General features: G+C 38.0%; 1 protein-coding gene across 1 annotated transcript in view; it reads right to left on the reverse strand.

Annotated features, from left to right (window-relative positions):
* The window catches only part of SYNE2 (spectrin repeat containing nuclear envelope protein 2), a 3,814,665-nt gene that overhangs the window by 672,221 nt on the left and 3,127,850 nt on the right, over nucleotides 1-14,594 (reverse strand). Inside the window, exon 111 of the mRNA XM_044073561.1 lies at nucleotides 6,597-6,751. Within this exon, the coding sequence (XP_043929496.1) occupies nucleotides 6,597-6,751 (155 nt within the window). The remainder of the gene's footprint in view (nucleotides 1-6,596; nucleotides 6,752-14,594) is intronic.

Here is a 14,594-nt window from a genome sequence, read left to right on the forward strand (position 1 = left end):
TGAGGTACTGGAATTACCTAAGTTTGCTGCATACAAACTCCTTTATATATCAGAATCCATGAAGTCTGCCACTTTGAAAGGAAAATGGGGTGTAGTTAAGCAATTACAAAGGAACAGATGGGTGAATAAGAGCCAAAGGTGGGTACAGAGGTGCTGGAAGCTGCTGAAGGCTGGGAGGTGGTAGGCAACAGGGCCATTTAATTTAAAGAAGGGCAAATGTTTATTTACTGGTTGAATGGTCTCTACTACCATATGAGAAGCTGACTATAACAATATAAAATATATACATACCTGTCAAAAGTATGCAGAATATTAGTACTTTGTTATAACACAAAAATGACAGAAAATATTACTTTTCCCCAGAAAATTGTAATATTTTTAGTTATTTCATAAGAACACGTCAATAATATAACTGAGATACATGCTGTTTGTCAGGTTAGAAAAATATGAATTTTGTGAAAAAAAAAACAGCAAACAAGAGCATCCAGATATCTATATTATACTACTGGCCATACCTAGCAATAAAGGGACATTTTTCTATACCCACACAAAGTAGAGCAATTTCTTCACAATATTACCATTATATCATGACCTTAACCTACAAAATGCACTTAGACAGTGGTTCCAGGTGGAAGGCCACATATACAATTTTGTATTTTTATAATTAAATTTACTGCAAATGCATCTAAACTGAGAGGGGGTACAAGTCCAATGAAAAAAGTGATGTATTGGCACCTCAGTAAAGAAGTATTTTAGGCTACTATTGTATTTAGAGTACTGAGTAATAGTTTGCTATAACACCCCACAATGAAAACAGAGTATAATGCATAGAGTTAGACTGTGGAACTAAAGACTCATGATCTAAAGCCACTGGAACCTGTCTTTAAAATGTTATATTTCTGTCTTCCTTTAAGATTTCATCATGTAACTTTCAGTTAATATCAACAGAATATTCAGTTGTGAAATGAACCATAAACTGCAGTTCTAACCTCAGAGCTTTTTAGTGCAGCATGCAGCACATGTTTTACCCCATGGCTTTAAAAAGTATGGCATGACAGCCACAACATACCACAAAGAAGATATATATTTTTCTGCTGGAATATACAGGAGTTATACTTCAAATGTAGTGATAACACAAGAAAGAAGTATCTTAGGCCATTATTTTACTTAGTGTAGTGGACAGAAGCTCACCACAGCACAGACTGGCTGAAAAGGCACATGAGCTCAAGTCAAAGGCTCTATGTCAATCTGCCTTTGAGATTATTAGAAAACTTTTACATAATAGGTTCATAGGTAGGTAGTAGGCTATCGGCCCAAGGGCCTAAGTAAGCCTAGCCAACAAGGTTCCCTGGCTTACGTCACCCAAGAAAGTTAATTTCCTGTGCCCCTGTTGAGCAGAGCCACAAAAGTGATCCCCGGGGTGTATTTCCTATTTCCCATCCACTCATCAAGATTTTTCTTGACGAGTGCTAATGAGGTACTTTGCTTGACATAGATGGGTAGCTTGTTCCAGAATATAGGAAGTCTAATCTATCCCTCCAGCATGTCCTGTTTATTGTGGTGACAAGGTTTAGGTCCCTAGAGCGTATAGCTCGGAGGGATTGGGATTTTTTTAGGTGTAGCATGTCCAACAGCTCTGGGTTTAACATAGCTTTATATGTTAGGCAGAGATCTCCCCAGAGTAGGCGATATGCTGCAGAGTAAAGCTGGAGTTTTTTGAGATGGTCAGTGTAGGGCATCTGTTTGAGGCCAGTAATCCTCTATGTGAGGTACTTCTGTGACCTTTCCAGCTGCTGCAGATGTCTTGTGAGGTACATTCCAAAAGGGGCATTCTACTCTATAATGGGTCTAATGAGTGCTGAGTAGAGGGGAACAATGACCTGTTTTTTCTTGGATGAAAACCCTTTTGTGATGAGATGTGCTGCACAGAAGGATTTCCTGACTACTGTGACGATGTCCACCTGGGTCCCAAGGTCTCATCACAAATTTGGTGTTAAGTAGACTGCCATTTCTGTGGTAGTTCATGGCTACAGAGTTTTTACCAAAGGGGATGACAATGCACTCTTTGGCACTGAGCTTGAGGCCATGCCTCTGACACCAGGCATCTGTCTCTGTGAGGCCCTTCTGTAGGATGTCTACATCATTTGGGGACTTGACTATGGCTCCTAGTTTGCAGTCATCTGCAAACTTCATTAGCCAGTGGCCTTCTGTGTTAGCCTGTACTTCACAGAAGTCAATACCAAACAGGAGAGGTCCCAGGACTGAACACTGTGGTATTCCACTTGTCACTGGTTTGAAGTCTGATTTTGAGTCTGCAACTTTCACAGTGTGGGTTCTGTCAGTGAGCCAGTTGGCAACCCATCTTGTGATGTAGGGATTTATACTAAGTTTAGTGAGTCTAGCTATAATTCCAGAATGGAGGATGGTGTCGAAAGCCTTGGTGAGGTCAAGGCAGGCTTTGCGAACCACCTTACTCTTGTCTACAGCTTTGGTGAATGCCGCAAAGAAGTCAATAAGGTTCAGAAGGCATGATCTGCCTTTCACAAACCCGAACTGGGTGGAGACCAGAGTTTGGAGGTTACTAATATCTTTGTTTATGAGTTCCATGATGATACGTTCCATGGCCTTGCAGACTAGGCTTGTCAGGCTAATAGGGCAATAGTTCCCAGGATAAGTGGTGGCTCCCCCTTTGTGCAGTGGGAAAACTGTTGCTGTGCACCACTCAGTGGGCACAAAGCCTGACATGAGACTTTGATTGAACATGGTGCTTAGGTGGGGAGCCAGTTCATTCTGAAGTTCATGTAAAACGCAGCTTGGGATGTTGCCCGGTCCCATGGATGCTGTGTTTTTTGGTTTTAGAGAGTACAGCATTTACCTGCATAGATGTGATTACAGGGACTCTGCATTCTTCCTGTATAGATATGGACCCTTTAGGGGGTGAGAGGGGGGTAAAGTTAGCACTGAACCTATCTGCCAGGATGTTGGCAATATTAGTTGGTTCTGTAATTTTCATGCCGTTGTGTTGTAACACAGAGCAGATCTGGGTGTTGCCATTGAGATTCTTGACATAGTTATAGAATGTTTTGTGGTTGCCCTTAGAATCAGTGGTGATTTTGTTTTCATAGCTAGCTTTGGAGGATTTAATACGGGATCTCAGCTTCTTACTGAGGCTTACAAGGGAGCTCCTCCACTCATGGGATTTTACTCTCTTTTGCAACAGTTTCTTCCTTCTGTTGTAGAGTTTGTTTATGACAGGGGACCACCAGATTGGCTTCCTTTTTTTGGAGGATAGCATCTTGGTTCTGTTTGGGATAGCATGATCCGTGCACTCATGTAAGTGCTTACAGAGTGCATTTGGGTAGGATTCATCAGTCGTAACTGCATTGTCCATCGCATGGGTATCATGAAGTTTGCCACTTCTGTCTTAAGAAGCATGAAGTTGGCTTTGAAGAAATTTTTTACCGTGGTTTCCTTAATTGTGGGTGGAAGCGGGATGCGGATATCTAGGCTGTTTAGCTTATGGTCGGATCTGAACAACAAGGAGTTGACTTCAGGTTTGTAACATCAGTCACTCATGTTGGTAATGACTAGGTCTAGGATATTGTTGCCCCTGGTGGGGGTGTGGAATTTATGAATTCCAAAAAGCGTTGAGCGAAGGAGTTGGTATATGAGTAGTTTTCCCAATTAATGGTGGGGTAGTTGAAATCGCCCATTATTAGGATGTTTGGTTGAACCCTAATATTTTCCTGTATATCAAGAAATGAGGAGTGGGAATCCTGGGGCATGGTGGGGGATCTGTAGCAAGCTACAATTTGGACTGCAGTTTTGCCCAACGTTAGTTGCACTTGGATAACCTCGGCTGCATTATGCTGCGCAACTAGCCTGGAGGTGTGGATATCCTTAATGAATATGAACACATCTCCGACTTTGGTGCTCTGGTCCAGGTTAGATGGCAGAAAAGTGAGGTATGAGTTACAGCCTGGTAATGCAGGGGTGCTCTCTAGAGCCTTGAACCAGGTCTCAGTCAAAGCACAGATATTATTTTGCTACAAAATGTTGTTTTGCCTCAGCTAACCTGTATTTACAGCTGGCTAACCACAAAATCATTTACTTAACAAAAGCGATGGACAAAACATATAAAACTATGACAAGAAAAAAACAGTGAAACACCTAAAACTCTGTCTTGTCTTAGTAAGCAGCACTCTTGACATTTTTAGGTTACTGCATGTTTGGTTTGTATTTTCTGCAACACAAAAACAGTAGCATCTAGGTAAGAATTTTTAAAGGTTATGGATGATACCATAGAAATCTAAATGATGGGACAGATGAAATAATAAGTAAAAGGGAAGGATAATCATAGCAAGCAGCAAAGTAAGGCAAAATAACATTAGGATGTAGGAAGAAAGTGTAAGGGTTATAATCAATCAGCAGAGTTGGTGCAGTGAAACTATGCAGTCTAAAACTGGTTAAGTAGGTAGCCATTTAGATGCCATGTTTACTGCTGAGCACCCAAGAAGCCTTGACAACATAAAGCAAACACTAGTTGATCTAACTACATATATCATTAAAACAGTTTTCCACAGAAATTCCTGCCATCAAAAGCTCATGCTCAGTGGAAGAAAAAAAAAACATTCATAAACTTGGTACATAAAAGTAAACAGATAATTTGCAAATTGTGTAATAGTATATATCAAGGGATAAAACAATTGGTAAATTATGTCCTGTCTGCGTGTCCAAAGTAATATTGTAACAAGCTGAGTGCTTAAAAGACAAGAAATACTGAGCAAAACAATAACAGTATACTAATAGAACTTAACTGACTGCTTGAATATTAACTCTAGGCTACAGAGATGGTAGGCTGTGCTTGGTGCAAGCATATACAAGGCAAAACAATAATTCAGTAGGTGACCAAAACAGCACTGGGTCAGCTATGGTTTAACAAGTTACTGTTGGGTTAGTCAAAAGAAATGATAAAGAAATATGAACATGCTGGTACATGTTCAGGACAAAAGGTACAGCCTTTTCATAAACGAGTAAACCTGGAAGAATTCCTAACCCTGCACATACTGCAGAATGCTTGTACACTGGAAAATTGATGCAACGTGCATCCAGACCCTATACATCATGTAAACAGCACCGCAGCACAATTCACAGAACATGAAACAAACACAAAGTGGATGTCTGCTTCCTTCTGCACCCCCCCAATGTGGAAGACCATGTCCCATACCACTGCATCTCTTAATACATTAAGTCTGACACCCCACAATGGCGGAGAAAACAAACTACCTACCCATTGTTACTGAATCTTGCCAACTACCACTGCTTCACTGAGCATTAAATACCTACAGCCAACACCGGTTTTGCATGTGGGCAAGCCTGATGCAGCCTCAAATATATTAACTCCATGACCTCACAGCAGTGCACTAAATGTAGCTAAGCACAGCAGGGGGAATGGGGTCAACACTTTCAGAAAGTCATTCCTTAAGTAAATACAGTATATGGCTGAACACCAGAATGGGATCACTGTCCCAGTGACATAGTAAGGTGAGCAATATCTGTGTAAAGAGACTTTATAGTGCCATAGGATGTGATCCAAAACATTATCAGAAAATGCTATGTTTTCTCGGCTAACTACAGTATAATTTAATAAACAAATAAGATGGTTTTAAACACTTAAATCGTTAACAAGATATCCCAGAAGCACATCTGCATTGAATTTTGCTTTAAGCAGCAGTATAGTTGAATTTCTTTAGGTCACTGTCCCTATGGTTTGCACTTTATAAGCAGTAAGTTACCTGGTGCACTAATTCATTAACAAGAACAGGAGTGTCTTGGGATAAAATAAGTGATCTTAGAAAGCAGCATGCTTGACTGTTTTTTAGGTTTTCATTGTTCAGTAAATTATAAGCAGCAACTGACTGGCTGCATCGTCTGCTTCACAAAAAATAGCAGAGTCATCACAGTACAAGATACTGGAAGAAGAGAATGACATCAGAGCTGGCTTACTAAGCAGTGCACTTATCCTTTTTAGTTAATTGTTTGTTTGGTTCGTGCATTATAAGCAGTGAATGGCTTGGTGCACTGCTTAATTTGCAAAAATATCAGCATCTTGCATGAAATGCAGTAGGAAGGTGGATGATATCACAGTGAAATGAGGACAGAGCGAGTCACAGTGTTAGGACAGTGGACTACATGTCAAATTTTTTTTTTCAATGAAAGCTGCCCACTTTGCCAGTCCATTTAAACAGAAATGTCAGCCTGTCTAAACAGGAAATCTTGTCCATCCTTCTATTCCATCATAAACCATAACAAAAAGTAAATAAACAAGCAGGCAATTACAAAAAGAAAAATATATACATGAAGGACGTTTCTTCTACATTTAGTAGGCCTAAAACTACTAGGCAACTCATCCTAAATAAGTGTACATCACTTGTAAACTGCAACTGGATTTTTGTAAATCTGCATTCGTAATAAAACCTCAAAATATATATCTCACTGCTGTGCAAACCTTGCAACTAAACATTGACAGAAGCAATGAATAAATAAAGCTTTATTTATGTAACAGACACTTTTAATCCACAGGAAAAGTCCCATACCTGCATCTTTCTAGAGCTGTCCCAGTGGTCTGTGCCCACTTTTGGTTGAGACTCTGTACTCGCTTTATATTGATGTCACTTATAGGTAATGTAAATGTCTGGTCATTCAGAAGCTCAAGGTCTTGGGACAAGCCACTTAAATGCAACATATGAGTCTGCCAAAAAAAAAAAAAAAAATTAAATCCAATTTATCACCTTATTAGAAGCAACTAGCTATGTTTGCACTTTGACTAGCTAATAAAAAAAGCATATGTTTTAGAAAATAATTAGACATGCGCTTTATAATAGTTAGAAGATTAATATCGTCACATCTTGCAGTTTGGTATATTTGTAGCAAAAGCAATTTTTCATGAGTAGCATTACAACTAGTGGCAGAGCTTGACACACACCCCCAAAAGAAAAAAAATGTGTATTTGTAAAAGCAACGTAGCAGGCAGTTCACGTGCATTTTGTAGGCACCCTAGTTAAGAAATATAAATATATAAACCAGTTGTCAAGCAGAATTGTACAATTATCATTTCACCCAGACTGGAATCATAAAAGCAAAAAAAAAAAAAAAAATTGGTCAAGGAGCAGCATGCGAATTGTAATGACCGAGAAGCTACAAGTCAATCTATCTGAATGTTCTTTCCAAATACCACCAATCACTTTATTGTTTTGTTTTATGATTCTGTACCAGATTAAACCTGTTTTCTTGAACCCAGACCATGGGCCAGATTCAATAAAGCCTACACTGTATACATGATATGTATTCAAGAACATTCTTATCACATTTTTGTGCTTTCTAGTCACTCAGAAAGATTACGCTAAGTGTACATGTTGTCAATACTTTGTGGTAAACTTTATGAATCCCTGTCAATATTTAAATCTGCAATAATATCAATAGGAAAACTAAAATTAGGAGGAAGAAGGTGTGAGTTATGTCTGTTCACTCAGAACAGTGTACACTTAATGCAGGTGTTATTGAATCCTGGGGCATGATAATTTCACTTGTCAATCAACTTCTCACTTCAATAATACTGTTTCTAGACTATGCCTGTTGTTAATAATGAACAGCTGATTCTATAACACATTATGTTCAACTTTTGAAATGCAGTAGGACAGAGGCTCAACATTTTTCTGTGTTTTAGTCTCATTTTTAATAAAAGCATACTTCTGATATGGGGGTACTGTTAAGTGTTAATATTCAGTACATCAGTCTGTTTAACTGGCACCTATAACTTCAAGAGTTTCCAATATAGATTTGTTTTGATTATAAAGAAATAACTAAAAAAATATTAAAAATAAACAAATGTCAATGGCTATCAGTAAATGCTTATATCAGTCCTGCTTTTGAGTTGTGAGTGTGATCACCAAGCTTTGGCATAGTCCTCATTACTGAGGAAGCAGAATCTGAGGGTACACCTATGACAGTAACTCAGTTTGGGGCTGTTCAGAAAGCTTGATACAGTGTATTTATTTTACTTTATTTTATTTATTTATTTATTTATTCATTCAATATTTGTTCACTGGGTAAGTAAACTGGTCTACTTACACTTTTTAGCCATTACCTGAGCTCATAGAGCAGAAAATACATCACAGTCTTTCAGGCAACAATATCACATACAAAATGAGCACACAGCAAAAATCAGAACATAGTAGGATTGAATGCAGACAGGGCAACTTTAAACAGTCTATTCAGAGTGCATTGAGAAAAAATATCTACAAAACACAAGCTAAAATGGGCATAAAATACAATGCAAGCATACATACAATACGGGATGGTAAGTTGCTGAACCACTGTCAGGGTAGCAGTTGCAGTCAGATTCAGTAAACAGATGCTATTTAATTGCATCTTTGAAACTTTTAATGGTTTCTATATTAACATGGATACTAGCAGCATATCATCTAGTGATGCCATGCAATCATTTACAAGCCACATCCTTACAAATGCTGCCAATAAGCTGATAATGCAATCTCTGCAACACAGGTAGAACTCTTCAGAAGTTAGGGACATGTATGCCAGACATCTATAGAACTATTTAGTCCAAGGAGAAATTTGCTGAATGCAACATATTTTCCAGTAACATTTAGAAACACATTTACTTCAGCACTTAGAAATCCTTATTTATGTCCACATCAGAATTAAAAACATATATACTATTTATCATTATTATTATGATTATGATTATTATTTGTTTTTTTTTGCTTGTAAACAATGTCAAAAATAGATATCAGGAATACCATTATAGATCATGTTTGGCTTGATGTGGACACAAACATTGAGTGTTTACACTTGACTCCACCATGCTCCCCTACACTACCCTGCCTCCATGTCCCACCCTGTCATCACTTCTCTTGCACTCTGCTTAACTCCAGCTTTTGTACACCACTTCCCTTATACTTAATCTGGATAAAAACAAAACTACTAACACATTTGGGGAGAAATCTATTTCAGTGGAAAAGGAAATATGCATGACAAAAGCAATAATCTTAGGTACAGTAAATAAAAGTTAAAAGTCCTCTATACGTCCATCCATCCACAACTCATTTTTCCCATTTTTGAACATGACGATCATCTAAAGCTAAGGTTCTCTATAAATCATAACTTATTCTTCACCTTCTACATTCCACCCAACCCAAAGGATGGTCTCTTGTCTATTCTTGTCCTGTAAATAACTCACTCAACCACACTGCCTGCCAATCAGTGGATGGCATTATGTCTACCCTATGAATTCTGGACATTCAGTCTCTGACCTATTTCCTTTTTAATAAAACTCTTCTGATCATGCATCTTTTCTAAGAAAATTGCTATCATATTTCTTTTGAGCTGCCTACAATCAATACTAAAACTCTGGATTCTTGAGATCATAAAGTTAACTTTTTGGAAAATGCACCCACTTAGATTTTATATATTCCCTTAAGGTATTCATTCATTCATCCATTAATTTATTTATCCATCTTTGTGGACCAGGTTATTCCTCTTGGCTACTAGCCCCTTTTCAGGGGAGACCCAACATGGTATTTATACTACTAGGGAAAATTGGGCCAGGGGATTGGGGAACTTTTCCTACTCTTTTTGATAGGTGCCATGGAATCTACCACTAACTCAAGCAGATGGGGCTCAGTTTAATGTCTCACACGAAGGATGGCACACTCAGGAGTGCAACACCCCCTTGTGCTGCACTGCAGTGTTAATATTTGATCTAGCTGTTGTGGGAACAGACCCCAAAGCCTTCCGCACCAAAGGCGAGTGTGATAACTGTTGCACCACTGGCACTGACAAATTTGACAATTTCTATTTTCCCTCACTATTTCCTATATTTAAAATAGCACTTGCAAAAGCTCTTTTAATATATTTTTAAATGGCTTCTAATATATAGACCATATTTTGTTGCTCTCTTCTGGACTGCCTCCTTCAAATTCACATTATTTCAAAGATGAGGTCTCTAGAATGGCTCACTGCAGTCTATGTAGCACTTTCTTACAATTTACAAAGAATGACAACACCTTATTGCTTTTTGCTGTTGATGCCTGTTAATGTACATCCCAGTACTGTAGCCTTCTTTGCTGCTTTTACACACATCAAGCTCAGTCAGAAGTCAACTGGTATGCCTGCCATCATGCAACTTTCTTCCTTACTTGGTGCTGCTACTTCCCTTTCACCTGTGAACTCTTTTCCTTTGTACTCTGCACTTTTACAAGAATTTGAGCTGCAGGTTTTAGACCACTGTTCCAGTGGAGAGGTCTCTCTTATTATTTCTTCAACTTCTTTTGCATCAAATGTTTTGCAAAATGTTGCATCATCAGGAAAAAAAGGCAAACTTTTCTTTCGTGGACTTCTATCCAGTCACTTTGAATCAAAATGAAAAAGACCAGGTCCAGTAATGAAATGCATTTTGTATAGTATTCTAGTTATTCTATTGCCTCTTTCTTGTCTATAACTCTCCTACATTAAAGTCTCCCTCCTCACCCCAGACATAGCAGGAAAAAGCTGCAGGCAATTAAAGGAAATCCCATGCTTGTGGGATCTGCACCATGGAAACTAAGAACACTTCTCTTAGTTTTATATACAAAAGGAAAATATTTCCTTAACTTAATAGATTCTGTACAGGAGACTCCCATTTGTAACAACTCACTGATTTATGTGCTGCTGTTTCTTTTTGCACATTTAATATAACAGCTTGAATGCCTACTTCCCCCATTTTTGAAAACATAATTAGGAAAGGGGAGGGGAATACTTACCCCATTATTGTACGTTAATTACTTTGGCCACCTTTTCTTCTATCCTGTAAGGGCGGTGTTTGAGGAACACAACATGTGTGGCCAAAAGTGACCATTTTATTTATGTTGTACTCAACCTAACTGCTGTAGTTTATTATCAGAGCTACCATTATAGATATTTTTGACTTGCTGTGAACTCAAACAATGAGTGTTTCTACTCAGCTGTGCTGTGTGCCTTTACTCTACCTCCATATACCACCCACCCCTCATCACTTCTCCTGTACTCTGTTTAACTTCAGCCTTACTACATCACTTCGGTTATACTCTGCTTAACTCCATAATTTCTACATTACTTCCATTATGCTCTGCTTAACTGCACAACTCTTATACCTATTTCACTACTGCACCTCCACCCTCAAGACTGTACCCTAACAAACTTTCAAGAATCACTACCTTTTCCTCCCCTACTAATACACTCTGCAGTACCTCATCAATAACCTCTCACCCCACGCTACTATCTCACTTTTCTCCAACATCCCCTTTGTCACTACTACTTCTCTGCTATGCACCTACCTTTAAGTCATTCTAACACTGCACACTACCCTGTACCTTTCTGATGCTTCTCCTATTCTGTAAACAAACACTGCCATTTATCCTTCCTTCAACTCAAATACAAACAAAAAGCACTAATATTATTAAATACCCCTTAGCCTCACATTTCATGCAATTCAAAACAGCATCACTGAAATCATACACCCTTCTTCCCTACAGAAAGAACCCTCAACAAAATAATAACCATTACACTAACAATCCTCACCCTTACAGCTTTCCTACCCACATTAGAACTATTCTGCAAATGTAAAAACTGCAGTCATATCAACTCACCATTGCCACTCAAACTTTTTCAAAGGATTTCTCTATCAGCCTTTCTACTACAAATCTTAAATACCGCTTCTAAGCAGACAACAATATATCACAAGACAAAATATACTTTTCAAACTCTTTATCTACATACACGAATGGCTCTGAAAACACTATTTGTTAAATAATTTCACCCAATGAAAACAAGCCACTGCCTGGGACATCAATCCTAACTTCAGATCCTAACCTAAGACCAATTTCTCCCTGCCAAATGAGACAAAACCAAACACTCCCAACAGCCTTAACACACACCATCAGCTATACTCACTTCAGCACATTCCCTCCCCAGTTTTCCCAGAGAACTAATCATATCCATGCAGCAGCCCCATATTACGTTGCCCTCCTAATCAGCCAACCCACCACAATGAACTAACATTTTGCCACATTAATGTTCAAAGCAGTATGAATAAGATACACAACACAGAACAAAGAATACCCACCAACAAACATGGTTTAAACAACAATATGCCTTTCTTTGATAAATATTAATCACACCTGCCTTGATAATAACCCAGGTCAAAAAGCCGGAGATGGAATAATGCTACTAATAAAGGAAAAAATATCACCATATGCGTATAAGCATTTATCTCTTATCTCTGACAACGAACCCAGCTGGGTACTAAATTAAGTCAGCTCCAGTCTTAAGCTACAAAAAGGCACCAGCTCAGTACTAAATTCAGTCAGTCAGCTCTAATCTTAAACTACTAAAAGGCACCAGCTCAGTACTAAATTCAGTCAGTCAGCTCTAATCTTAAGCTACTAAAAGGCACCAGCTCAGTACTAAATTCAGTCAGTCAGCTCTAATCTTAAGCTACTAAAAGGCACCAGCTCAGTACTAAATTCAGTCAGCTCTAATCTTAAGCTACAGAAAGGCACCAGCTCAGTACTAAATTCAGTGAGTCAGCTCTAATCTTAAACTACTAAAAGCCACTATTTATTTCCTGTCACCTACAGCTATAACAATATTCTAGTCAACTATGAAAATATTCTGAAATATAACAACAAAAATAAACATATCTTTCTAGATGATTTTAACCCTAAACATGTTATCAAGCAAAATAAATTAACACACTTCTTTCCTCTCCAATAAATCTTTCCCAGTGTATTATCCTGCTCCAAGTCCAGATCTCTGCACAGGTAGGCTTTATTATTACAAATATTACCCACAGGGTTAAAGATGTACCATGCTTATTTAACATCCTCAGCAGCCATCCTTACATTCAATCCACTCTTGCTCTCACATTCAGCACTACATAAATGCTTCCAAGGATAATGGAAACAAGCACTATATTGGAATTTAATTGCTAAATAAATAAAATGACAAGGAGGTTAAAAGACTGCATAATAGAACACAAATCCGACATTAGAAGGAAAAATGACAAGAATGCATTATGTAAGCACATTTTAGATAAAGGAGAAGACCACACCTTTACCTTTAGTGTAATAGAGAATGTATATAAAGATGTGAGGGGTGGGGACTTATACAATTATTTAGAAAATAAAGAATATGAGTGGATACTTAGGCTCTGTGCAGATAGTGAACCAGGTATAAACAACAAAATTAGTATTAAGCCTGTCCTTGTTAGGATGCAACAGTATAATTTATAATATTTTATAAGATTTTGAAGTATACTTATATAATTTGTTTATAAGTACTTAATTAAGGGTACTTTGTGATTGGATGGCTGTGGTCGCATTGTATCTGTGCTGCTCCTTTTAAATGAATGAGAAAATGTAGTATGATGGTTAGCGTTGAAGAAGGCTGTTTGACCGAAAGCTCTGCTTGTTGTACTAAAGCTACTTAATATTTGTTCTGACGGTGATTTGTTTTACATCATTATAAAGTGATTTTTCTCAGCTGTAAACTGACCTGAAGGTGGGAAGAAGAATGGCAAAAATATAAATCACCTCAACATCTTGAAAACTTTAGACTGCTTTGCAATCCTACTAAAAAGGAAGTAAATGAAGACAAAAAAATACTATAATCACTTTCAGAGTAATACTAAATACAACCTTAAAAAAGTGTGGACATCCATTATAGACATTTTACATCTTGGCCAAAAATTCAACCCAAACCCCTCTCCCGATAACTCACCAATTGAAACTGCAATACAGTTCAACTTTTTTTTAAAGATAGTATAGCATCTCCAGCCAAGGATTCCTCAACATCTAATCCCATCCCTGCCCATCAGCCACATTATCCCTCTGCAAAAAAAGAGGAAATTCAATGGATATTTACAATTTTAGACCTATAGCAATCTTATCTCCCACTGCCAAAATACTTGAAAAATGTACTGAAAAACAATTGCTAGACTATCTTATACAGGAAGATCTCCGGTCCCCTACACAACATGACTTCCCTCCTTCCCATAGTACTAGCACTGTTAATAAAGCTAGAGATAATGGAAACTAGTCTCTTCCTTATTTCTAGACTTGTCTAAAGCCTTCAACATAGTTTGTCACAGCAAACTTCTTCTTTAAATGTGTTCACTAGGTCCATCTCAGCCCACCCTTCTGTGGTTCAAAAGCTACTTGTCCAACAGGTATCAGTCAGTAAAATGGCACTCCATGCTCTCTCCTTACCTCCCAGTCACCACAGTTGTACCACAAGGCTCTGTCCTTGGTCCTCTCCTCTTTAACATTTTCGCCAACACCCTATATACTTCCACACAACAGGCCACCCTAATACAATAAATAGATGATTCCAGTCTCATTGGCACATTTAACAACATGGTACACCTCCAAATAATTACTCCGGAAGCTTTACCCAAAAAAGACTAAACTACAACTTTTCCTCCAGTCCGTTTCTCATGAAAAAACAACATTTAAAGACCTCTTGCTTGATAATACAACCATTCAAGTCACTTCTTATAA

The sequence above is a fragment of the Protopterus annectens genome, chromosome 6.part0 (assembly GCF_019279795.1).
Source record: "Protopterus annectens isolate FY-2018-M chromosome 6.part0, PAN1.0, whole genome shotgun sequence".
Lineage (NCBI taxonomy): Eukaryota > Metazoa > Chordata > Ceratodontiformes > Protopteridae > Protopterus > Protopterus annectens.